At 29.3% G+C, this 25694-nt stretch overlaps 3 protein-coding genes across 4 annotated transcripts; 2 read left to right on the top strand and 1 right to left on the bottom strand.

Moving 5' to 3' along the window:
* Positions 1–24: 24 nt before the first annotated feature.
* On the top strand, positions 25–21799 carry LOC138939988 (glycosyltransferase 25 family member). 2 transcript variants are annotated; one of them, XM_070308430.1, is made up of 10 exons: positions 25–370; positions 1365–1593; positions 2090–2429; positions 2680–2796; positions 3002–3188; positions 19970–20044; positions 20300–20357; positions 20421–20548; positions 21090–21290; positions 21508–21799. In XM_070308430.1, the coding sequence occupies exons 1-10, from the start codon at positions 183–185 to the stop codon at positions 21683–21685; spliced, it is 1701 nt and encodes a 566-aa protein (XP_070164531.1). In that variant the 5' UTR covers positions 25–182; the 3' UTR covers positions 21686–21799. The 2 variants fall into 2 exon arrangements, with proteins under 2 accessions (XP_070164531.1, XP_070164532.1); XM_070308431.1 differs by having other exon boundaries at positions 319–370; positions 1459–1593.
* On the bottom strand, positions 3904–7724 carry LOC138939992 (adrenocorticotropic hormone receptor-like). Its single transcript, XM_070308439.1, has 7 exons — positions 6901–7724; positions 6122–6208; positions 5601–5742; positions 5421–5534; positions 4892–5130; positions 4510–4697; positions 3904–4218 (listed from the first exon to the last, which is right to left on the bottom strand). Exons 1-7 carry the CDS (start codon positions 7136–7138, stop codon positions 3988–3990), a joined length of 1239 nt encoding a protein of 412 aa, XP_070164540.1. The 5' UTR covers positions 7139–7724; the 3' UTR covers positions 3904–3987.
* Positions 21800–22353: 554 nt separating the features above from the next.
* Positions 22354–24966, top strand: LOC138940014 (L-xylulose reductase). Its single transcript, XM_070308466.1, has 4 exons — positions 22354–22561; positions 22895–23324; positions 23825–23973; positions 24702–24966. Exons 1-4 carry the CDS (start codon positions 22510–22512, stop codon positions 24803–24805), a joined length of 735 nt encoding a protein of 244 aa, XP_070164567.1. The 5' UTR covers positions 22354–22509; the 3' UTR covers positions 24806–24966.
* The last annotated feature ends 728 nt before the right edge of the window (positions 24967–25694 follow it).

Raw genomic sequence — 25694 nt, 5'->3', positions numbered from 1 at the left:
TATTGCACAGAGTTTTCTGCTTTACCGATTGCGTACGCCCACGTGCTTGTGATAATAGCAACAGAAAAGATCATGTCATCGGTCATCGGGTCGTCTCTTGGCACAATTTGTTTCTGTACTTAAATCTCAATAGACCGCGTCGACAAACGCACGCGACTTTATACGTGCGTTAACTTTACACGATGATACTTCGAAAATACTATCTTATTTATTTCGTTTTTAGTCTCGCGTGGTTTGCTACATGCGATGTACTTTCGAAGGAACCGACTGTGCTGATTGCTATTTTAGTCAGGAATAAAGCGCACACATTACCGTATTTTCTGAGTCTGTTGGAGCGACAAGATTATCCCAAGAAACGAATATGTCTCTGGTGAGTAACGAGACATAACCTTACTTTACTCCTACGTGCCGGCAATGACATTGCCAGAGCAACTTATATATGAAAATATTTAAATTCATCGACGTAATAAATATTGATACACTAACAATCAAAAGAACTAATCGGCGCAGGTTAATCAAGATTTCAATTTAAGAATAAATTTGATGAAAATATTTACGCATCTTCCATTAAAAATCGCTTTACAATTGTTATATTCGGCGAGATTAAATGTTTCTAATAATAAACGTATGAGAGAAGAATTAATTCAAATTACCTTAAATTAAACCCCTGTTCGTTGGAATCGTCCGGAAAATCGTATTGATGGAATTTTATGTCAGCGCGTTTTTTACGCTTCGTCTCTCATTCTATACAACAAACAAAATTATTTATAAACTTGAAGTTGCCCGCCAGTCGCGCAATTAACGCGGCGTGTTCGGAATTATATCGTACAGTATCGCATTTCATATCTCCGCATAAAGTGACAAAAGGTGAGCGTAGGTAAACGGTCTATCTACGAACTATCAATAATAAGTGCGCATGCGGGTATGGCTGCATTTGAAAACATCACCCTTGTATATATGGATGATGTTTTTGAACGCAGCCTATACCTGACGTCATATGACGTCACGCAACGACTGCGCGAGAACTCCATTGCTCCGCTCGAATTTATTTCGCGCATCTTTCATTGTAAAATATAATAAATCTGTAAGTATCGCTCCTAATTCTTTTAAATTTTGTTTCTTTGACAATTCTATCGTTGAATAAGTATTTATACAATATAAACAGAAACGAGAATATAAAAAAATTAAACTATTGAAAAAAATAAATTCTCACACACATTTGAATTTGTACTCCATCTTAAATGTGTTATATTATTGCGATTAAAATTTTCTGATATAATACGATTTATTTATATCAAGTTTTATATAACATATACAGAATAAGATAATCACGATGAAACGATTTTTTACACTGATTGTTTTAGGATACGCAGTGATAATAATGTCGATAGGTCTATAGAGATATTGAATAAATGGATTAGTTTAGAAGGCGAAAAATATCATTCCTTGAATGTTCAGTTAAATGCAACATCAACGAGGTTCGAGGACGAGAAAAGATTTGCCGATTGGTCGCCCCGCAGATTTGCGCACGTGATAGATTTGCGTGAACAAGCGCTCAATCATGCGAGACAAATATGGGCGGATTTCATTTGGGTGAGTGAATTAATCTTAATCTTAATAATCTTTTTAATTTTTTTTTTTTTTTGAGAGAATAAATTATTATTTTTCGCATGAATAATCGATGCGCGAATATATTTTCTCAAAGACAAAGATATATTAATAGTTTAATATTAATACAAAGTTAACTCTATGAGCTGAAAATTCTCTTATATATAAATTATAGATAATATGGTATTTCAACAGCTCGAGATATTTATCGCATAAAATATTAGTTTTATTAAATCGCTGTTATTTGTATGATTTGTGTAGATGCGCTATTTTTTTATATATTACATTTACATTTTTTACATTTTACACTTATATATGTTATGAACCTTTTCTTGTCACATTAATTTTGCTTCGATTATCATAAAAATTTATAAATTTACGAGCTTTAAATTCTTCACAAACATACATTATTTTTGCAAATATATCATCCTTTCGTCTTTATCTAACATATTTGCAATCGATTAAAAATAATTTTTGACAGATGCTAGATGCTGATGTTTTTTTGACAAATTCGAGTACTATGCGCGACTTGGTATTTAAGGGATATACTGTCGTGGCACCTTTATTGAGATCGGATGGCTTGTATAGTAATTTTTGGGCTGGAATGAGAGAATATTATTATATGCGGACGGATCTCTATGAACCGATCTTATTTCGCGAAAAAATCGGATGTCATAACGTGCCTATGGTCCATGGCGCGGTACTTATTGATCTAAGAAGATACGATTCCGATCATCTGACTTACAAGTCTGAAGAATTGATCGCCTATAACGGACCTGAGGACGATATTATAATTTTCGCCATAGGAGCAAATAAATCGGGTAGATATTTGAAATCGTTTCATTTATATCACTTATATTAAATACTTTATCATATATGTAAAATTATTACTATATTGATAATAAAATTACCCACTTATCAATTATTAGATTATTCCAAATTATTGACTTTTGTTTTGTTCACTTTAGTTCAATGAAAAATTTGATTTTTCTCTACCATAAATTTTGAAAAAAAAAAAAAAAAAGATTTGTGTTTATATGTTACATACAACATATCGTATTTATGTTATAGATGTGCCATTATTCGTGTGTAATGAAATTTACGGTTTCATCATGGTGCCTCTAGAAAATGAAGAAACTATCACGGAAGATATGCAACGATTGATCAATACAAAAGTGGAAATATTAGGTAAGTTTACTTCTACACAAATATATATGTATGTATGTTGGATATAAGCGTTTTTCGCAATAAATCATCTTTTCATTAAAATTCTTTTTTTGTATGTACATAATATGCGGAAAATGATATATCTATATATATATAATATTGTCATGTTGAATATGTTAATTGTTTAATTTATATTTGATTAGAGATTTGCATATCTTTCATGCAGCATTCAACGATTTGCCGTTATCGGACGATTTGAAAAAATTCGTGATATATCCGGACAAGGACACCTTGGGTTTGGATCACATATATATGATTAATCTTTTAAGAAGACCGGAAAGACGTAGAAGAATGCACAGACTTTTCTACGAACTTGGCATTAGGGCAGAAATTATCGATGCCGTGGATGGTCGGTAAGTCACATGATAATAAATAAATACCTGTCATAAACGTAGAAATCGAATATAACCAGTTTCGATAGACACGCATGTTATTTAATCTTGCTGTTTTGATATATTTTGAGCAATTTTTAAAATACGATAATTCTATATGTTCCATTTTTTTAGTATATATTTATAAAATATAGAAATAGGATATATACATATACCCAGAACGAGATATTTTGGATGGATAATTTTGTATTTTGTATTTTTTATTTGTTTAGAAATCCTATTTCTACCAATAAATTTTAAACGCGAATATAAAATGTAAATCATGCTAATATATTATGCAATTAAAAAAAATATTGCGGAATAAAATTATATGTCACCGTGTTACAAAATATTTCAATTGATGTATTTTATTAAAATTGCAATAGGATATATATAGAATTGTATTTGACTCCGAGTTTAGTACAACAAACGAATATGATTGCAAAATTAAAAATAGTGAGCTATTGTCTCCAAGTACACTTATCAAGTGTGATTTTAACGAAATAATTTCTACCATAAATTATTTACATTTTTTAAAAGAATTTACATCAATACAAAAAATAGCTACAATGTACTGATTTGGAATAGTCGTTATAACCATGCCAAAATAACGGAAGGAAGACCAAAATAGAGAAATAAAATAATAAGATTTTTAATACACTATTAAAAGATTTTTATAGCTGCTATTTCGCTCGTTTAGCTGTATTTACATGACTTGTAAAATATGCAAAAAAATATTTTTGCCATGTATCTCTATTTTTCTCTCGCATATCGGCGCGGTTTATACAAGCGTGTTACCGTATTCGTGTGTATTATAACCTGCACACACGTACGTGTTTCCGTTTCGTGCTTTTCGGATACTTATATTACGGAATAATCTACAAGTGCCGGTTCTTGATTGCGAATGTTTGCTCTCCTCGCTGCTATACATTCTATTAATTTCTTGGTTAGTAGTAAAATTGGTGAGCGTCATCCATTCACAGAAAGCGTTGTACATTCGCTTCTTGGCGATCTAAAAAGATACTCTTCCCTAAATTTCAAACTAATATTTGTCTAAAAAATCCGCTATGCAAGCTTTTTACAAACTCTTTAATTTGCAATAAAACTTTGATCAGTTGGATTCGTTATTTCTGCATCTAACAATTAAAAGATTGAAATATTGAGTTAAAAAAGAATGAATTTATACGATTTTTTTCTAATCATTCAATCACGCAATATTGATACATTAATGAAATATACATTTTTTTAAATTATTATGTAATATATATCAAATATTATATACTGTATAAAGTAGATGATTTACCTTAATCTCATGCATTCTGGCTGCATAAATAATGGGATTGATCAAGGTCTTCAGGATAATAAGACCGTTAATTATGGCGTAGATGAAGAATTTGGTATGCACGGATACCCCTTTTAATTGCAATATACAGTCGTCACAGAACAACATGTACATTATTACTCCAGGCATCCAGCCGATTACGAAGCTTCCTTAAAAAGTGCGTACGGTGTCGTTAAAGTTCGGATTTTATTTAATAAATATATAATTTAAAGAAAATAAATTTCACATGTATAATATATTTTGTATTGTATTTGTGTTATTATAAAATTTGACACGATTGCATCTTGTTAACAACTGTTCCTGTTATTAAATTATACATTATATGTAACTCACTCTTTCTTACCAAGTATGTATAAAGTTGTATGGACAGCTTTAACGTTCCGTGCCATTTGTCCAGGATTGTTAGGCATTGCTTCCGCTGTTTTTCCACGAACGGAAGAACCTGCTCTGCAAAAGCGTAATCTCATGGCTTGATGTTTTTTTACTATGCAGAATATGTGTATGTAAATGTAGACCATCAGACCAAAAGGTGCGAAAAAAAGACTACTGAACAACATTCGAAATTGCTTGTGAGATAGGAATCTGAAAGTATAGTGAAAATTTTATTATATTCATACATATATTTTATAGCATATCCTATTACGAGTTGTGACGGCTTACTTGCACACAATGTACTTGTAGAATAATGACTCATAATTTTACAATTATATAATATAGTTTTATAGATGTAAATCAAATAATTTTTTTCTACCGCTCCTGTTTTTCTTTATAATTTATTAAACTTCTTAAAAAATGTGAACTTGGAAGTGAATTTTATAAACGGAGATATTATGTGAAAAGGATTTTTATATAGTAATTTTAACGGTACTTACACGCTTTTTTTGCATCCTTCAGATTGAAAACCATCATCTTCAACTAAATTAAAATACACTGCGAAAAAAGAAATTGGTAGCACCCATAGCAAAACCAATAAAATCGTAGTATTCCTTGAAAGAAAGAGAAAAATTTGATTGTGTATCATTGAAGATTTTCGATAAACTAGATGATATTACCTGTACGTCAGAATCGAAAGATAGTGGAGTGGTTTGAGAATACCCAGATAATGATTGACAGCTAAAGTCATTAGGTGAAATACAGTAATTATCACTCCTCCCAATCTCACAACTTCGAGTACCAGTAAAAAACAATCTACACCTAAAAACGATGCGTTTTTTTATTTGTTTTTATTTGTAAAACATTTATTCACATACACACACGCACGTACTGAATCTTATATTTATACAGTCTGTTCTACAGTGTATTAATTCGAAAATAGGCAGAAAGAATTTCTATCGATATATTGAAAAAGTCATAATAATTACATTTCAAAATAATTTTATATATGTGTATATATCAGTTTTTTTTTAAATTATTTATTAAAGGCTGCTAATAAAAATCTAGTTTTTTTTTAAATCTATTAATTATTTAATTTCTAAATGGAATTATGTTCGAAGTTTATGAAGTTATGTACGAAATCTATTTCTAATTAATTAACATTTAATTACGACAATGTTTCACATCAACCAAATCCTACCTTTTAATTTAATTCCAAGACCATTGGGTATGAAACTATTCATGATTAATCCTATGCCTAAAGCAGTGCTGGAAAAAGCATCTGCACCTAGAAGTGCAATACGATTTTTAGATATAGAATTTTTTAAAGTCCTTATTGTAGAATTATATTAACTAAGATTTATCGCCCATATGAAATATTATTTTCAATATATTCTTCAAGAAAAATTTTTATATATCTAGTTTTATTAAATATTAAGAAATATGAAATGTTATAAAATTTATAAAAAATGTGTTAAAGATATTGAAAACATATATAAAAATAATTATTAGCAATACATAATTATGCGCAAGGAGTGTCTCAGATTTATCAAAAATTTACAATTAGGAATACATGATGAAGCATTATTCTTTACTTTTTTTTATTTTCTATTCTTTAATTATTTTCAAGTGTTTTCTTAATTTTCTCTTTGGTTGCTTATAATCTCAATTTTAATATAAATTAACTTTAATAAACAAATTCATGTTAAATTTTAATTACCAACATAGTTAATATTGAGGCTTAAGAGAATCACACAAAAGTTGGGATTTCATTGGATCTTCATTAAAGGGACTGAAAAAAAGTCAAAGACTTCACTGATCCATTTTAGCTATTGATAAAAGAAACATTATATATTTAAAGATGAGCTCTGTTTTTTTTTTCTATTTTAAATAACGCAAAGTTTATAAAACAGAAAAATGCTGGAAGAGAGAGAAAAGATATTACAATTTAGTTTTCATAAAAAAATATTATTGTATTACCTGCTAAACTTAAACTGATGTATAACGTCGGACTGAGCGGGCGTCTTATCCAAAACACGCTTATAAGAACTTTGATATTTACGGCTATTGAAATGACACAAAAGAGAATCAGCGGCGGTGTTCCATATAGATATAATACATTGTCAACATTGCCGCTTTGATTCGATATATTCGTGCTATACGTCGCCGATTCATTAATTATTATCATGTTTGTGGAGTCTATTGGCATAGATTTCATCAAAATTTCTCGGACAATGATCAATTATAGCGGTGCCAGAGGCTCGAAAAGTTTAACGCGCTATATAGGTGTTGCTTTGCAAAAATTTCCTTGGGCACTGCATAATAATACCGTCATTATCATACTATTTGTTTTTCTATTTAGTTCTATTAATGTTATATATTTATCTTTCCATTAATACAAATCATTTTTTTTGAATAACGCATCTTATGAAGTTGAGCATCTAAAGATTCAAGAACAGCTGGTCAAGAACACTTCGCGCGTATTCACTTCGCTCTGTTTGAAAAAAATGTTGTGATTTATGTTCTTGCCTGTTCTTTCCTTCGATTACTTTAAGAAATCTTTTATCCATCAATGACTCGAACTTCCAACTGTTCTAGTTATTGGAAGGTGGAAAATGCAATAATGCCTTTTTGTTTCTTCAGATTTTTTATTCTACGGCGCTCCCCTCTGCGAAGGAAATAAAAAGTTTCGAAAAATCAATTACGTCATATTCAGTAATCTGTATACAAAGAATTTCGTGCATTGATTCTTATTCTTAGCATTCGTGGAACCGACGTGTCGAAAATTTTCCGTTCTCAGTTATCGTTAATATTCAGATCCTACCTTCAGATAACTACCTTAGGAAGGGATCATAATTTACGAGAAAATCGTTATCCAAGCGCGAGAATAAATCTGAGGAATAATCTGTAAAGAGCTGAGTACGTTTCTCGCGAGCTGACGAAAGCTCGAAAGTTTGCGTATCCATTTTATTAAATCTTCGTGCGATACTTTGTAATTTTTGTGTACTCAAACTTATGTCGATAATTGATAAAGTTCTAATTTTTTTTTTTTTTTTTTTTTAATATTTTAAAAAGCATCTTTTAAGAATTCAAATTATCTTTCTGAGAAATAAAAAAAAAAGTTATCACTTAACTCTAATTTAAATAATTCGGATAAATACAGTATACAATATTATGTATAATGATTAGAAAATTATAACATTGGATCACTTTTTTTGATATTTTTGCTACGGAAAAATCGAATTCAAATGAGCAGAAGAATCTGAGATAATGTATGAAATACTCTATCGACATACTCTATAAATATAATTTTTATTTTTATTTATGAAAATGATTTTTGTATTCTATGAAAAAAAATGTCGTGAATTGAATTAATTTAATATGTTTTCTTTTTATAATAAAAAGCTTAATAGTTAAAGGTCAATAAAAAGGCTATTTCTAACCACCACGTTTCTTTTTATCTGATTTATTTATAGCGAGAAAAAGAATAGTTGAAAACGAAATAAATCTTGCAATAAATTAAAAGCAACAGTTGGGAAAAAGGAAATAAAGAGGAAGGGCAATATCTCGAGAGGAAGAATAAATTTTACAGCAAAAATAATAATATTATTAGCTTGAGGTATAGAGAACGTAATGATCATAAGAGGGGAAACTCGAGCTGTTAAAAAATTATTAATATTGCGCACGGTGTAAAAGAAGATCGATTCTCTCTCCGCGACTTGAATTTTCCCACGATGAGACAAATATTAATGAAACAACAGCTGCGAATATTTCAGTTATATTAAATTGGGAGACAAAGATCATTTTATTTTTCCCAGATAATCTGTGGTATATATTCGGCGTTGTGTTTATATAATATATTGCGTATTATATCAAGATTAGTTGTGTGGTTTTCTTTTATTTTAAACTTCGAACGTATATAGAAACAAATTTTAGGTTTCTCACGTTCCTTTTATTTTGCGGATTAACATACCGTCTTGATCAAGGTGAATTTGTTTTCTAAAAAACTTGAAATAGAAAGCAACAATTTTTAAATCTTTAGAAAATAATTATGAATTAAATTTCACATGAAAAAGAAATATAATATAAGAGAGACTATACTTTTTCATGTATGCATGTATTTATTAATCCTCTCCTTTCGGTTTAGGATGGCTTCCAGATTATTCGATTCTTACTACACTTTTTCATATAATAATATTTTAATTAACATGTTTGTGTTTAACTTTCTAACGCTATTTAAATAAAGATTTTGTTATAAGAAGAGATTTAAAAATAGAATAATGTCAAAAAAAACAGCGTTAAAATAAATTCTTTTTTGGAAAATTTAATTTCTCATGAATTAATCAAAGAAATCGTAAGAAAAAAAAGGATTGTGATAAATCTAGAAAATTTTGTTATTTTTTTCGCATTCTTGAAATTTAATTTGCAAGAATGTTTTTATAATAGAATCGTAGAGAATATATGATATTTCTACATTTTGTCAGTATTTCTACGTTATAGACATTTTTAATACGGGTTTCGTAATAAATAACTTGATGTTTTGTAAAAGGAGTTGCCAAAAAGACTGCAAACGGATTTCTACGTCTTTGATCTCATTCAAGTTAGGATAGAGGCAAACAAACAAAAGCGAACAAACAACAAGAAAGATTGATCGTTAGCAATTCTTTACATATCTCTATACGAAGTGATACAAATGTTTTTTAGTAACATTTGATACATGGGCCGCTATATGGGAATTTGAAATCATTTCTTTCTTAACAAAAAGATAGAAATATGAAGGTTTTGAGTAAGTGATTAGTAAGGAAGAAAGAAATTTTTGCAAATTGCGCTTTAGGAGTGTAAATAGATAATAAGATATTATATTTTAGTAAATTGTAGATAGACTGCTTCTCTCTCTCTCTCTCTCTCAATAACATCTTGAATCGATGCATATTTATTATTACAATTTAATATTATAATTTAAAAATCGGCGAAAAAATATAATTTTAAATTAAATTTTAATAGATAAAATAATTTTAGTTTGTAATAAGACAAATATTTTTGCAGTGAATTTTATCGAACATTCTATATAGAAAACATATTTATTATTGCACAGGATGTAAGGCAGATGCGATATGCATGTAAAGTTAAAAAAAACTAATGCATATTTAATAAATATTTTCCTTGCTCTAATTGCTTTTTAAATTTAAAAATGCAAACACTTTATTACCGCGTAGTATAGAATTTTGCTCAGTTTACGTTTCGGGACGCAATAAAGTATGAAAAAATATGAACAATAATAGGTTTAATTAGCCGTTAACAATTAAGAGCTCGTGTAAAAAAATATATTGGAACGTAACTATATTAGAAAATATGTGGGTATCGAGAGTTTAATTGGAGGAAGGTAAAGATAACACTACGAGAAAAACAATATGTATGATGATCGCATCTTCTCTTGTGCAACTAGATGATGATTGAAGAAGAATTTAACACATTCGGTAAATTTCTAAAAACACAACGGACGATCTAACCAATTCTTATCTCTTATCACAAAAATGCTACATATAAGAGAAAATATTATTTTGACAAATGTAGTCAACTATAGATATTTATAATACTTCGGATATTATTTATTAATAGAACTGTATTTTCTTTTATATATGTTTATTTCGTTTTACCGCAACTGAACAAATAAATTCAATTAATATCGTGTATTTATATTTTGAAATTGAATGTGAGAGAGAGAAAGTTATAATACTTTTGAAACATGTACCAGATTATATACGCGAGCGATCGATCTCTTTTGCATTTTACTCTGATAAATTTTATTGTGAAATAATATAAATATTTTATATCCGATATCAACAAATATTTGAATATAAAATTCGATATTCGAAACATCGCATATTTTAATATTTCGGAATCAGGCAAAATCACGTATTTACTTGAACAATAAATTTCTTTATTTGGATATTTACAGTTTTAACGTAGAGATCGAATCCCGTCGAATACCTTATAAATCGTATTAAATTTGTCAAAAGCCGATGTTGTCTGCCGAGACTAGCTGTAAACTCACAGAAGCCTACCCTTCTTCCTTGTCCCATTTCAGTATTGTAACAGTAGCGCACGTCTCGCGAGTGATAAATATCCTCCCCAGGGTAAATGATACGCAGTTTAGATGAAGGAGGAATCGATAGACTTTGTTACTTCGATGTATAAAATACGCACATCGTTGTAGCGCACGGATCAGATAAGCATGGACAGATAAGCTGAGACAGTGACGCGATGCTTTAGACTATTTTAACAAAAACCGCATTTGGTTTTGCATTGTCACTTCTCGGATAATTATTTTCTAATTATTCGAAAATATCGATCCATAGCATTAATTGCTTATTAATGTGCGAAAGGATTAAATTCAATGTATGTAATTCATATATTAATTAATATGTAAATCATTTTCAATCAGTCAAATGCTATTTTTATTAAGCTGATACAAAACATAACATTATTCTATATTTTTGAAGATTCTCTCACGATAATGAAAATAGAATTAAACAAATGAGAGAAAGCGAGAGAGAGAGAGATAAAGGTTCATATTTTTTGCCCTTATATTATCGACATTTTGAAATAAATCCTTTACTTTTAAAGTTAGACTTTGTATTAAAATAAAAACTAATACTGAACAAAAAATAATATTAAAAAATTTTTAATTTTTTAAATTTTATTAAATATTTTTAAAAGTTATTATTATTATTTTTTTTTTATATACTGATGATATATATTACTTATGTTAAGAACCGAGAAGTTCTGTATTTAATTTTCCTGATATTCTCATTGTCGTAGACAACATATCTCTTTTTATCATTTTCCCGAGTCTATAGAAATTTTGATAAAACTATGAATATATTATATCAAATTCACATAATCATTACAATACCGTAAATTGCAGGCAATTCGAGTAACTTCACGTATTTTTCGATAGCTTGTACAAAAACCGAGTAAATGCTTCTATCGCAAACTATTTTCTATATATATTCTATTTTATATATATTGCTATATATATATTAAAATTATATATATATATAAAATGCAATACGTAAATACCGTCGATTGTCTACTAGATTTTCTACAGATTGTTTCGCCGGAATAGAATTTTTCAATCAAAATCTTATTACGAAAATTTATATTTTATCTTTGAGAGATTTTATTTTGCGTTTCTAAGACAAAAAAAAAGATAATATTTCATTTCTGATACTACTAAATCCGGAGAAACAAAAATAGATTAATTTATTCCGGACTTAAATCCCTAGCGATGTTCTGAGAATATCTTGGACGTTATAAAAAAAAAAGATATACATCAATAGATGACAGTGGTCACATACATTAGCATATCTTGAAACATTTTCTTCAGATATTCTATGAGATAGCTTGTGTGAGATAACTCGAGAGTATTATGATTTACTACAAGGCATCTTGAAAATATTACACAAATTTCTTTTCATTTTATGTAGATCGTTGATCTCAACATATTGCGTATAATGTAATATAGAAAGTTGCAATTTATATCTCTCTTCAATACTACTTTCTAATTATAAGATAAATCTGTATAAAAAGTATTTAGATTAATTCTTTTAATTAATTCTTTTTTTGGAAAAAACTTGTTTTTTTTTTTTTTTTTGGTCACTCAATTAGTCTCTATCGCCATTGAATACACCAATATTTTATCAGAGCTTGTTTTATATCTCGACGATAAAAAAGATTGATGCGTGTTTTGCCTGAAAGTTCTAACAGCCGACAGCGCGAAGTTCCCTTTTCGTTTTTCGCAACTTCCATCTAAGCGTAGGAGCGACATCATCGACACGTGTTGCATCTCGTATGATCAATGATTTGATAAAGGTCACATCTTTCGTCATCTGATGAAATTAGGGCTATTCGTCAAGATAAATAAGAACATAAACGCCTTTGCGAATAGAAGTGTGGAAAATATAAAAAGAGAGAGAAGATAAGCGTGGGTATGTGTTTGTAATAATCCACTGATGCGAAAAAGGGATGGATTTTCTCGCATTGTTTTCGTTATTTGCTCGTATATGAATGACCAGAAAATTCCTCTCACGTGTCTCCATACACGCAATAATACATTTTTGCCAAAGCATAGGATCAATAAAATGAGGCAACTGTGCCGAAAGTTATAATCGAACCATTCGTTCTCATACCGGAAACTAAAATATTTATTACAGAGTTCCGCTTCTATATATGTAAATCTTTCATATTATCTTTTAATAATGGATTTTTGGCCAATTAGTCAAGTCCATTACTTTCCACTCTATATGTGCAAACAAGTTAATAGTTCTTAAACATTTCTAAATTCGGATTAATAGTTCTTGAATAATTTGCAATTGAAAAGTACATTCTTCTTTCAATAAATTATCAGATGCGGGTAACAAAGCTATCCCAGCAAGCGCATGTGATTTTGATGTCAAACGATATCGTTTGGACGTCAAATAATGTTATTTTGACGTCAAATGATGACAGTGTATTCACTACCTGGAATATTGTCGTATTAATATCAAGTAGGTGTTAATATAATTTAAAAATATAAATAACGTCAAGAATTGGAAAAATTTGCGTTACATAATTAATTCTTATTTTCCGTAATAAAATATTGACTCGGAATTAGCCAAAATATTTGTTGTTAACATTTAATGTTAATAAAGAGATGGGGGCATTTTATATAAGTAAGAAATTTGTAGAAAATAATTGTGATAAAATTAAAAAGATAAAATAAAATAAAAAAACAAAAAGAAAAATTATAAATTCCTACATGTAATAAAATATGTTTCTGCTTCGTGTTTTTTTCTTTAGAACAGATGGTTTTACCATTTGTTAAGAAAGTTTATTTTATTTCTACTCAAATGGACCATTAAATCCGCTTGGAACAAGCATAAAGCTTAGGTGAAAATTAGAGTGGTGCCTGTTTCAGAAATGGGGTGGGAACGACAGTGAATATCTCCATCCGCCGACACAAATATAAAAAAAAAAAAATATATCTAATTTAATTTAATTCCTTAAGGGGCAAATTTTTTTTCGGAAAAAATAACATTATATTTATATGCTGCTTAATCCATTGACGGCTGAATTTTAATCCCAATCCAGTGGAATTTATATGAACTAGAGAATCGTAATATATATTTTTTTGAAAAATTAATTGTTTGCATTTTTAAATAATTTGGATATTATCTTAAATTTTATACCAAAAATATTTTATAAAAAATTAGATTAAAATATTCCATCAATAATTACAGAAAGATGATGTGATTATTATGCTAACAATAAGATTAAAACATATATATATATATGTATATTTAATGTGGTTGAATCAATAAAAATTTATGAAATCAATTCTTTAAATAAAATGTATCTATATAATAAGCACGATTATTTTTTTGATATACGACAAAAAATAAATAGAGCAACATTCATACAAAAAAATTCGAAAATTATCGGAGATGGTTACTTATTATTTTTATTCTTTTAATTTTAAATTAATTAAAATTAATTATGTTATTTAAATAATTTTTTTGAATACTTAGATCCACACATTGCTTAAATTTTCGCTTTTATATTTATTTAAAAAAATATATTTAATATCATAAAAGAAATAATATTATTTATAACGATGTTAATAGTGCTAGTCAATCATTAAAACAAAAAAAACATAACATGCAATTAAAGCTTAGTAATTAACCAGATCTATAAGTCTCGATATGCGATATACAATGCATTTAATGTATATCGCATGCAATAAATTTGCCTTAATTGTGATATATTGTACAATGCAATTGATGCTTAGAAACGGGCACTATATGTATGCTAATTCCATGCAAGAAAACAATTTAATATTATTTAAAAAATACAAGCATCGTTGTGCATTATTTTACGCGAATTGCATGCTAATATAAATGCAATTTAAAAGTGATTAATGTATAATAGGAATTTAATGCAAATTTGATGGTGATTATACATTTATAAATATGTCACGCACATGTAACACATACTTACGTGAGAAGTTTCCTTCCGTATTTATCAAAGTACTTTTAATCTGTTTTCACGCCACTATCGCCGTTTGCATGTAACTATTATCGCACGATTTTACGATCTTCTTATTACGTTTATTAAAATGCGATTCAACATCAAGAGGGCGGAAGTCGGTGATAGACTGAAGGATTTTCGCATACTCTGTTCAGCCGTGTCCTTTCGAAATTTACCACGCGCAGGCTCATGGTATGTCAAGCGCAGAACGCGAATATCGCGCGCTTGGAAAAAAACACTTTGACGTATGAAACAAAAAAAAAAAAAGGATCGATCTCTTAATATCGATAAGCGTCGATGATGCGAAAGATTAAAATGCATCCTACGCGCATTCATTATCGTCAGTTTCTCGAGGATACCTGAACTTTGCAATTGAGAAATATTGATCGCTCTAGACTTGCGATTATACTCGACGCTATTATTGTGTTATTATATTTTAATGACATTTCTTTTAATATAAAATTCTTTTCTTGAGAAAAATGTCGAGAGAATTTATAGAATAATTAACAAGATTTAAATTTACAAATAATTAACAATTAGAAATGATATAATAAATTATGTTTTTTAAGATTAAAAAATTGTATTCTTTAATTATTCATTAATTAATTTTAGATGGAAAATTTTAATCTAGTAATTAGCTGAAAGGGAGGTATACGAAGCATATAAAATAGTAGTAAGATATGATCGTAAAAGAAAATGCTTAAAAATGCAATTACAGTATTTTTCATTGACAGTAGACAATAGACTTTTTTACGATTTGTGACAAATTCTGGAAATTTTTACGACACAAACCTTTCCTCGAAATGTAGTTTTATATATATATAATAAGAATCTGGCTGAATGAGAGTCAAGCACAGTAAATGAAGCACTAATTTTTTCTTTTCTGTGAAAATATATATATTTCAGTTTTTTCACTATGCTGGCATAGCATTTAAACTTGTAAGAGCTGTTGGTTAATTTGTTTTACAGAAAGGAAGCGGAATATATTGCGTGACTTTGCACTAATAATCGGATTTAAGTTCGAACTGAAGAACATGATAGCTTCTCCGCGCTTCCGTATGTCTTTACTCTTGGTTAACTTCCTGATAATGCTTCAAGAACATTGGCAGAATATTCAAGAAGATCTGACAGAATTTGCGCGTGCGAAAGTTGGTTAAATCTAGTTGCGTTAATCAATGCCCTGATTTTTCGAATGCTATTTGCACAGTGGTTTAACTATATTTCATACAAGTATGAATTTAATAATAATAAGTTTTATTTCTAATCTGACATTCCTGTTTCGAACCACGCGTTTCCTTTAGATAATCTCTTCAATATAATTTAACAATTATTTATGCAATATTTTTTTATATAATTAAACGAAAAACATGATCTTGTATTTTCTCATAATTTACATTATTATAAATATTTGATATATAAAATATACTATTATTGTGATGAACCTCATCTCTATTACGATGTATGTCATTCTTTTAAGTCTCATACGGCAGGTTGCTTTTATGATTTGGGGGTAAAAAAATATATTCTTTGTATCGATGTTATATTTTGAAGAAAGTACATTGGCTTATATCACGATTAATATTCAGGAGTATGTTTTTTTATAGGATAAGATAATATAAAACTTCACATGTTTTCGAAGCGCATAAAGTTCTTTTTTTATTCCTTTTTCCATGTGGTCATCGTTTTACGTTCTATTATTTTCTTTCGGTCTCGTAACCATTTTTCAAGCTAAGATACCACGAGATCGTTACAAAGCCTTACCGTGACACATCAAATCAAAATTCCGCTAGGGAAAGACGGGAACTAGTCAAAATGTTACTTTCCGTTCGAAAATCATCTACGTATGATTAATACTGGAGATGCAAAATTCGTGCTTTCACAAAGTAAACATGATGAGAGAACACTACGTAAAACTTAATCGAAATGCTAGTGCCTCTGGGGATAGAATTTTTTTCTTGGAAGCGAGATTGGGTACCCAACGTAGGCGTATATAATCCAAATTGACGGAGAAGAGAATGTAATTTACGTCATTGCAACTCGTAGCCATCTGTTTCCTCGTTTATAGTACCTACTTTTAGATATAGTATCTATTTTTACCCTTCTCCTTTCTCGTATTTCGCGAGTTTTTTTACTAATCTAATAACACGGATATGAGCACGGTAATATATATATATATATATATATATATATATATATATATATATATATATGTATACTGTTTGCTATTTATTTGCGTTCATTGCGCTAGATATCGATTTACATTTCAGCGAATTGAGAATAATTGGTGTAATTTATAGCCTAATAATAGAAAATTAGACGTTTTATCTATCCTGTTCGAGTTAGTAAAGTTTTCAAAGCATAAGCACAATTTTTCAATTTATTTAACATTGTAAATTTAATTTAATTAATTCTGCAAATTAATTATTAATTAATAATATCTCTTGCAATATTGGTTTGAGCGTAAAAATGTTAAAAGTTTCTTTTATATCTCGCGGAGAGTTACTCAATTATTTATAACACGAATGATGAATACGAATATAAATTACTTATCGTATACTTGTCGCTCCGTCCATCGCTTTTCCGGAATTCTTTTTTCTCTCTTGTTCATTTGCTGAATCCACGTAGCATTTATACTCACTCGCGAAAACATAATTAATTAAGAATACGCGATAATCACGGAACATTTTGCACGACTCTGCCAATCACGGAACAATCGCATGCATAGTACTTCGATAAAGATTTATGTCACGATACAGTTTTGTGTTGTTTACCAAAGTTAATTATATACATACGCGATATATTAATTTATAAAAGTATTTTAAATTATAGATTATTTACAATATTTATCAACCGATAGATGTATCACAAAGCCTTCCGTAATATTAATTACTCGATCCTGCAATTCGAATATTTTTTTACGTACTAGAATACTATAAGCGTATGCTACACGCTCATTGAAAAGTGTAATATTATTACGAATTTTTCTATTTTATATATTTTTATAAGTTTATCGCGTGACTTGAAAATACATAAACATTTTGAAGAAAAAATTAAAGAATTTTTTTTAAGTATCATATCACTTTAACATGATATATATAATAATCGATCGTCTCTCGAGAGACATTTACTTAATAAAAGTTTTTTTACAGAACAGATACTTTTAAGATTTACCATTACGTTTCGATGGTTGATATATAAAGTATTTGTCAATGCGCTGTGTCTATTTACGATGTCCGTTGAGAAATGAACCGTTTCGTAATCGATATTAATGTACGATACCGTTGATTCTGTTCAGTTCTCTTTTGTTCCAATCGTCAAATTTAGCAAATAAAATTTTTATTATAATACACTATTTCTTGCCTTTATCCGTGACATATTAAAAACCGACGCACTAAGCGGAAGAATACGAAATCGATGAATGGAATCGATGCGAATCATGTGTTCGGCTATCTACATATAAAAACATAGATACTGGTACATGAGACAAGAGATGGGATGGAAGTAAACGAGAACTACCTTGCCCTATCGACCAATTGATCAAATTTTAATTGATCTAAACCGAACCGCTTATTGGAGCAAAATATTATGCAAAGTCGCTACTAATCATTTGCGAAATACTGAAAGCTGACGCACCAATGTACGCTTAAATATGTCTTACTACATATGAATTATTCGCAACTTGTGTCAATACTTTTACAGCATTGTCGCGAATTGCGTTTGGGTATACTTAGCTTCCCCTTCAGAATAAATCTTCCAGGTACTAAGCCCTCCCACCAACGTCAAGGTGTACCCATTGGGAGGGTTTCTTTATATACGACTTTTAATATAACATATAATTTGTAATTTATTTTATAATTAAGAAATTATGCCTCGCACGCGCGCGCACATTTTAACATAAGTAAATAAATTAAAATTAAAGATAAATATTTGTGCGGGGATATTAATATTCGAAAATATAATTAGATTTGCCGATTGTGTTCACATGAAAGATTATGTCTTTATTGATGTATTTTAATATAAACGAATAAATAAATGTATAAAGTGAAATTAAAAGTAAATATTAATATTTGGAAGTATATTAATATTTGAAAATGTGATTAAATTTGTTCACATCATAGATTTTGATCGAATATAATTCTCAAATAAATAATATCTTACATATTGTAAGAAAATAAGCGCGCGCACAAATATTGTGTAAAATATATTTATTAATATTAGTAAATAAATAAATTAATAATATTACATATATTATAGATTAGCGAAAAATCTAAAATCTAAAATATAGAAATATATTTAACTTTATATAAATAATAAATGATCCCGTACTTCGATAAAGATCAATATCATCGCAGTTACATGTCGTTTATGAAAATTAATTAATCATTAATAATAACAATCGTAGCGAATTATTTTTCTGACACTTATCACGTTCGTATCGTTTAGGAAAGGAATTCGATAATATATAGAGCATTTCGCACCAGAATCTTTTCGCTCAAGTCACACTGCTCGAATGACAACAAAATGACCGTATGTTTTACATTAACAATAATATAGATAAAAAAGATAGCCAAATATCATATAATAATTTTTGTTACCGCTTCGAAATATTCAACATTTTGTAATATAAATTTAGGAATTTTTTTGTGTCTTCATGCACATTTCAAATTAATTTTGATGATTGGACCAACATCGCATATGTATAAAATCTAACGTTCATTTGAAACATATCATCGTAGATTGATGAAGAAACTGCTTATGAAAATTAATTTAATGTTATTATTTTACGTCAAATTTTCATATTCCAAGAAGATCATCAATATTTTACTGAGCAACTATTAAATAATAATGTTATATTGTTTTTAATTGATTATTCTTTTCGGCTATGCTTATTTCCAAAACTGCCTGAAATTTATATCCGACAAATATTTATTATTTATTAATTTGTTTCATATAATTCCGTTATTCTCTCTTCTTGTTCTAGGACTTTGAATGAGAGTTCTCTACAGAAATGGGGTGTGACACCGATGCCAGAATATTCTGATCCTTATTACAAAAGGTAAGAATCTGAAAATGCACGGTGAAAAGAATTTGATTTAACTAATCAAATTTAAAATTAGAAAAAGAGAGAAAGAAAAAGTTTAAACAGTCAGAGTTTCACAATCTATAAGATTCGCTTTAAATATGAAATTGCGTATATTCTTAAGAATTGTGAACTCTTGATGTAATCATTAATTGTAAATGAAACAACAAAAAGTTTGCGCACTAATAATCACGCCAGTTTTGCTATTTAGTATCATTAATTTTCTTTTAGACCGATGACAATGGGGGAGATTGGCTGTTTTCTCAGTCACTACGGTATATGGCAGAAGGTAAGGAAATACTCTTCAAAATATATTAGTTATGTATGATTACTAATAAAATAAATAAATTAGATGCTAGAGAACGGCTATAAAAGAGTCATGGTGTTGGAGGACGACGTCCGCTTCGAGCCATTCTTTCGGCAGAAAATCAATTACGTTTTGGCGGAACTGTCCTACCTCGGAATCGAGTGGGACTTGGTGTAAGTTTCCTGGCAAAATTTATTTAAATTAAATTTATTTTTTAATCAATTATCTCGTAATCAACTTTCTGTGATTGCAATATATATATTTCATTTGATGTTAAATGCATATACAAAGATTAAGAGAAAAAACAGAAATATTAACAATGAGAAAATTTAGATCTGGTTGTACTTATATTTTTGTGACAGATAAGTCACAAAAAATAATTTTTTTATCAGTCAAGACTTATCTATTACAAAATATTAATACAACTGGATCTAAATATTCTTAACTCTTAATGTTTCTAGTCTTTTGCTTAATCGTTATGTACACATATAACTTTAAATAAAATATAGATTGTAATTACAGGAAGTTGATTACAAAATTATTGATCAAAATTAAAAAATATATATATATATATATATATATATAATGGAGACAGAGAAAGAAAATTAATTAAATTAATTAAATTAAATTAAACCGAAATTAACTCTATCTAAGAGATATTAATGTAATCAGACTTAAAAAACTAGCACGTTACACTCGTAATCTTATATTTAGGTACATAGGCAGGAAAAAACTGGCGCAATCCGAGAGTCCAGTAGAAGGTTCTAAATTTTTATTACATGCGGCATATAGTTATTGGACACTTGGCTACATTTTATCGGACAGCGGAGCGAAGAAACTGATCGGCGCAATGCCTCTCGGGAAATTAGTTCCCGTCGACGAATATCTCCCCATTCTTTCGGATACGCATCCTAAGTATGTATGATTAATGCGTATAAAGTTTCAAGAATAAGTAGACGGTCAATATCTACGGGAAAAACAAGAACAAATAAATTTCAAAAAGTGATATGAATTCTGCACAATACAAAACAGAATGTTTTGATGAAAGTCGCGATCGATTAGGTGTATGATTACATCCGATTTGCTTTGTCGAATGTTATAACATTCATATGGCATCTTGTTTTTTCTACAGTGAACAGTGGACAGCTCAATTTCCTATTCGGGATTTGATTATTTTATCAACAAACCCACTTCTGATTTATCCGATGCATTATACCGGTGAGGACGGTCACATCAGCGACACGGAAGACTCAAAACTCGTGCAAAATACTGTCGCGTCTATCAAATCAGAAAATCGAAATGAACTATGATTAATTTGGAGGCCAAAGAGATAAAAAAAGAATTTCGAATTATCTAGTCGAAGAAATCAACTTGCGGGTCTAAATCTAATGGTAAATTGATAAAATTTCCAACTGAAATTTATTTTCTCGCGATTGCTAATCTGCTGCTAACACTCTTATACATATATTATTAACTTAAAGTTGATAGTGATAAAGTATAATCAATGTAAGTAATATACAAGCATTTTTATAGAAAAGAGAGTTGCCATAATTTTATAGATTTCTTTGAAGAAATATACAATCCATTCGAGTTTAGATTTATATATAGTTCATCACACTATTAAAGAGCATAGTGTGATATAAAAAATGTTTTTATATTTTTATATATTGTAATAATATTTTATACTATGTTATATAAATGTGCCAATACAATCAATATATATCTGTCTCAATAGCATATCTTGTTTATTAATTTCCTTCGTCTGCTTTTTGCATCACAATTATATAGAACGTCTTATTTATCGATTGTCTCGCATCCGTTGTCTGTACAGTCGCATAGAAATGTTTCAAATGTGCCGCTTCTCGTCGACATATATAAGGGCTTTACTCCGAAAAGAAATGGTAGAATTTAATCGAAACTAATATCGTGTATATATGCGTAGATAGCTTTATCAAATGTCTAACAAACATTCCATTAACGTTTCCCCGCACTGCTCGCACATTACCAGGCAGAGCACCGAGAAGGACAAGCGTGTCAAAGATTGCGTGTGAAATCAACGGAGATAAGCGTGTACCAGACTGCATTATAGTAGTAGTACTATGCTATTATTAATATAGTAAAACGAGTATCAGCCATGAACATCAACTTCGAAGGAAAGCGTATTCTTGTGACCGGCGCTGGTCAAGGTATGTCATGTACATCTTTGTTGTTTTAAATTTCCCGAAAAATATTTTCTCTCAGATTTAAAAATCAATTTTCAAGCGTAATTTACACGATGCTTTTTTACTTGCATATGCAATAATAAAAAAATCGAATGTTGTATTTTCTTATTCATAATTGGGAAGTTTATCAATTTATCTTTTAGTTTAATTCAAGTATTCAATATAAAATCAACATAAAAACTGATAATCCCGTTTTTTTTCAGAGCGCGCAATTTTAATAGAAAAATGTTTTTAAAAATTATTAAGCTATTGAGGATAGAAAGCTATTTCATGATCAATTTTCGTTATTAATTGCAGGTATCGGTAGAGAATTGGTTCTACGTCTCTCCAAATACAAGGGAGAGGTGTTCGCGCTCTCGAAAACGAAGAAAAATTTGGATAATTTGGTGACGGCTGATCCGAAAATACATCCGGTCTGCGTCGATCTTCGCAATTGGGACGCAACCCGGAAAGCCGTTCAGAACATTCTGCCGATCGATCTATTGGTCAACAATGCCGGTGTCGCGTGCCTTTCACCGTTTTTAGACGCCACATCGGAGGAATTCGACCTGAGTTTTGATGTCAATGTAAAGGCTGTATTGAACGTGTCCCAGGTTGTAGCCAAAAGCATGATCGAACGCAAAAGCGGCGGTAGCATTGTAAATATATCGTCGCAGGCCGGTCAAGTGGCATTGAAGGATCACACCGTTTATTGCGCAACCAAAGGAGCTCTTGACATGTTATCAAAGTAAAATAATATCCTTGTGCGATACATAAAATAAAAACTCAACATTTAATACGATCGCTTCCAGAATTATTAATACAATAGAAAGTTATTGGGATGAAACACAAGATAAATAATATTCACAGTTTACGTACGAATTAATCTATGAATAAATACAGAAATACCAAATGTGCATTGACGAAAAAATAAAAAACTTAGAAGCGCGTTTTTCATCAATCAATTTGGTGTCAATTTTTGCTCATCAGTGAAAGTTTGTCTTGATTAAGATTCTATTAAAGTAAAATTCACTCGAACATAATTTTAAATAAGATTAAACCAAGAATAAGATTTCGGTGATCTTTATCTCTAAAGTGTAATTTGCATATTTATTTTCGGCTTCTTATAATCTAACTATTAATAACTCGATATTTTTATCGCAAAAGATTGATACTAATTTGTGTAATCAAAAAATATATCTTTTCGATGATATCTTGTTTTTAACCTTTATATTTGCCTACTTTTAGGGCAATGGCTCTTGAGTTAGGGCCGCACAATATAAGAGTCAACGCTGTCAGTCCTACGGTCGTGATGACGGAAATGGGAAAATTGGGTTGGAGCGACCCGCAGAAGGCACAAGATATGATAAGTAAAATTCCGCTGGGTCGATTTGCTGGTACGTAACAAGTATTCTAAAGTGATGAATTCTAATCGGAAATAATTGATTATATAATTATTAAGTTATTTTAATTTAATTAGTTCTCTAATTAAATTAAAATAGAAAGATATAATTTCACAAAGTACAATCTGTATAGAAATAATTTATTAATTTGCAATTTGTATGAAAATAAATTATAAATTTAGATTTGGCAATTTATAATTTATAACTTGTAATTTAGAATTCGTACAAACTTATTGACTTACAAGTGGAAATAAAATGCTAATGTTGTAATGCACATTTTGCAACTAAAAATGAATTATCTCTTCGTGACCTTCGCGATAACATTTACTTATATATATTGTGTCATACATAAATATCTTAGCATTCACTAGATAGATATTTTTTGTGTAAATACATGTTGATATATATATATATCATTATGACTGATCGGTAATAAGGAAAATATAAATAATCAGTAACTGACAGCTAGCATTTGACACATGTCATTTCTAACAAAGATAAGGGATTATTTGAATTGATTTTCATAGAAATTTTGATAACAGTAACTAATAATTTGTAAATGTCATTATAAAATTACGAAATTCATAAAGTATAAATTTGAATTTAATTCTTGAAATAAAGGGTAATGAAATCAATTTGTGTTTCATAGAAAATAATTTTTACTTGTCATTTAACTTCATATATCAATAATCATTTTAAATTGTGCTAAATTATTGTTGCAGAAATTGACGAAGTAGTGGATCCTATTATATACTTATTGAGCAACCGAAGTTCCATGATCAACGGCGTCTGCTTGCTCGTTGACGGCGGTTTCGTAGCAGTTTAGCTTAGCATAAAAAGAAATTCAAGATCCAATCTCTTAAAAAGGAATATTCAATCATACTTTGGATACATGAATCTCTATTACAAAAATTCTATATATATGGATTTGGATTCGGACTAATGGACTTTCTATAAATAACAATGTTATATAAAATAAATAAAAAATAAAGATTATCTAATATAATCATGTATTTAACTTACATGAAATTCGACAGGATTATTGAAGGGATTCGGACAGAACAGTTGATAGAGAATCCAAACGTGCTTTTTTTTCATTCATTTTAATTTAATTTAAAAAATGCTTAATTTCCTCTTTTCTTCATCTTCAACTAGATTCGAAATAGACGCCGACAGAGAAAGCCGCGAACAAACGGAACGAATCCGTGTTTATTGTTAGCCACGGATGTCCCACGAGTATATTTTCGAAAATATTTTGCCGAAATACAGCGCATGTGTACGTATAATTCGCGAGCTCTTCTCTGCCGTAGTTACATTCGATCTAACGCGAACGCTTTTCTTTCGGCTCCTAATTTACTCCTACAGTGAACGTAACGCAGCGGAGAAACTAAAATAGCCTGCTGAAGGAAACAATACAAATCGAATCTGTCGCTCTTTCCTTTCGATATCGTGTTATTTCCACAGTGACATGTCCCAAATCTGCATGGTGTCCGAAAAAGCTATATCGATCCTCTCATATTTAGCATCAATTTCAAATGCGATGAAAAATTCAATAGAATAATCAATAATTTAATCAATTGTTTAGATTTTGACGGCATTTTTATTATATATTTTAATTGAACGTCATAAAAATAAAAGGCGGTAAATGACTTTTATAATTTACGAGTTCCGTATAAATTATTTATCAACGAAACTATTCCAGCTTGATTAAGCAA

Source organism: Polyergus mexicanus, unplaced genomic scaffold (genome assembly GCF_030449975.1).
Source record: "Polyergus mexicanus isolate NDT 795.1 unplaced genomic scaffold, iyPolMexi1.0 SCAF_15, whole genome shotgun sequence".
Classification (NCBI taxonomy): domain Eukaryota; kingdom Metazoa; phylum Arthropoda; class Insecta; order Hymenoptera; family Formicidae; genus Polyergus; species Polyergus mexicanus.
The sequence above is the reverse complement of the archived record's forward strand: the minus strand, read 5'-3'. Positions and strand labels throughout refer to the sequence as shown.

What these genes read in the sequence shown, in the direction of transcription:
- LOC138939988 (XM_070308430.1), top strand. Translation starts at nt 183, where the DNA reads ATGATACTTCGAAAATACTATCTTATTTATTTCGTTTTTAGTCTCGCG. An exon ending in TATGGGCGGATTTCATTTGG is followed by an intron (nt 1,594 to 2,089) that starts GTGAGTGAATTA and finishes AATTTTTGACAG; the next exon opens with ATGCTAGATGCTGATGTTTT. An exon ending in ACTACGGTATATGGCAGAAG is followed by an intron (nt 20,358 to 20,420) that starts GTAAGGAAATAC and finishes TAAATAAATTAG; the next exon opens with ATGCTAGAGAACGGCTATAA.
- LOC138939992 (XM_070308439.1), bottom strand. Translation starts at nt 7,138, where the DNA reads ATGAAATCTATGCCAATAGACTCCACAAACATGATAATAATTAATGAA. An exon ending in CATCAGTTTAAGTTTAGCAG is followed by an intron (nt 6,209 to 6,900) that starts GTAATACAATAA and finishes TTGCACTTCTAG; the next exon opens with GTGCAGATGCTTTTTCCAGC. An exon ending in GAAGGATGCAAAAAAAGCGT is followed by an intron (nt 5,131 to 5,420) that starts GTAAGTACCGTT and finishes CTATACTTTCAG; the next exon opens with ATTCCTATCTCACAAGCAAT.
- LOC138940014 (XM_070308466.1), top strand. Translation starts at nt 22,510, where the DNA reads ATGAACATCAACTTCGAAGGAAAGCGTATTCTTGTGACCGGCGCTGGT. An exon ending in TGTGACCGGCGCTGGTCAAG is followed by an intron (nt 22,562 to 22,894) that starts GTATGTCATGTA and finishes TATTAATTGCAG; the next exon opens with GTATCGGTAGAGAATTGGTT. An exon ending in GCTCTTGACATGTTATCAAA is followed by an intron (nt 23,325 to 23,824) that starts GTAAAATAATAT and finishes GCCTACTTTTAG; the next exon opens with GGCAATGGCTCTTGAGTTAG.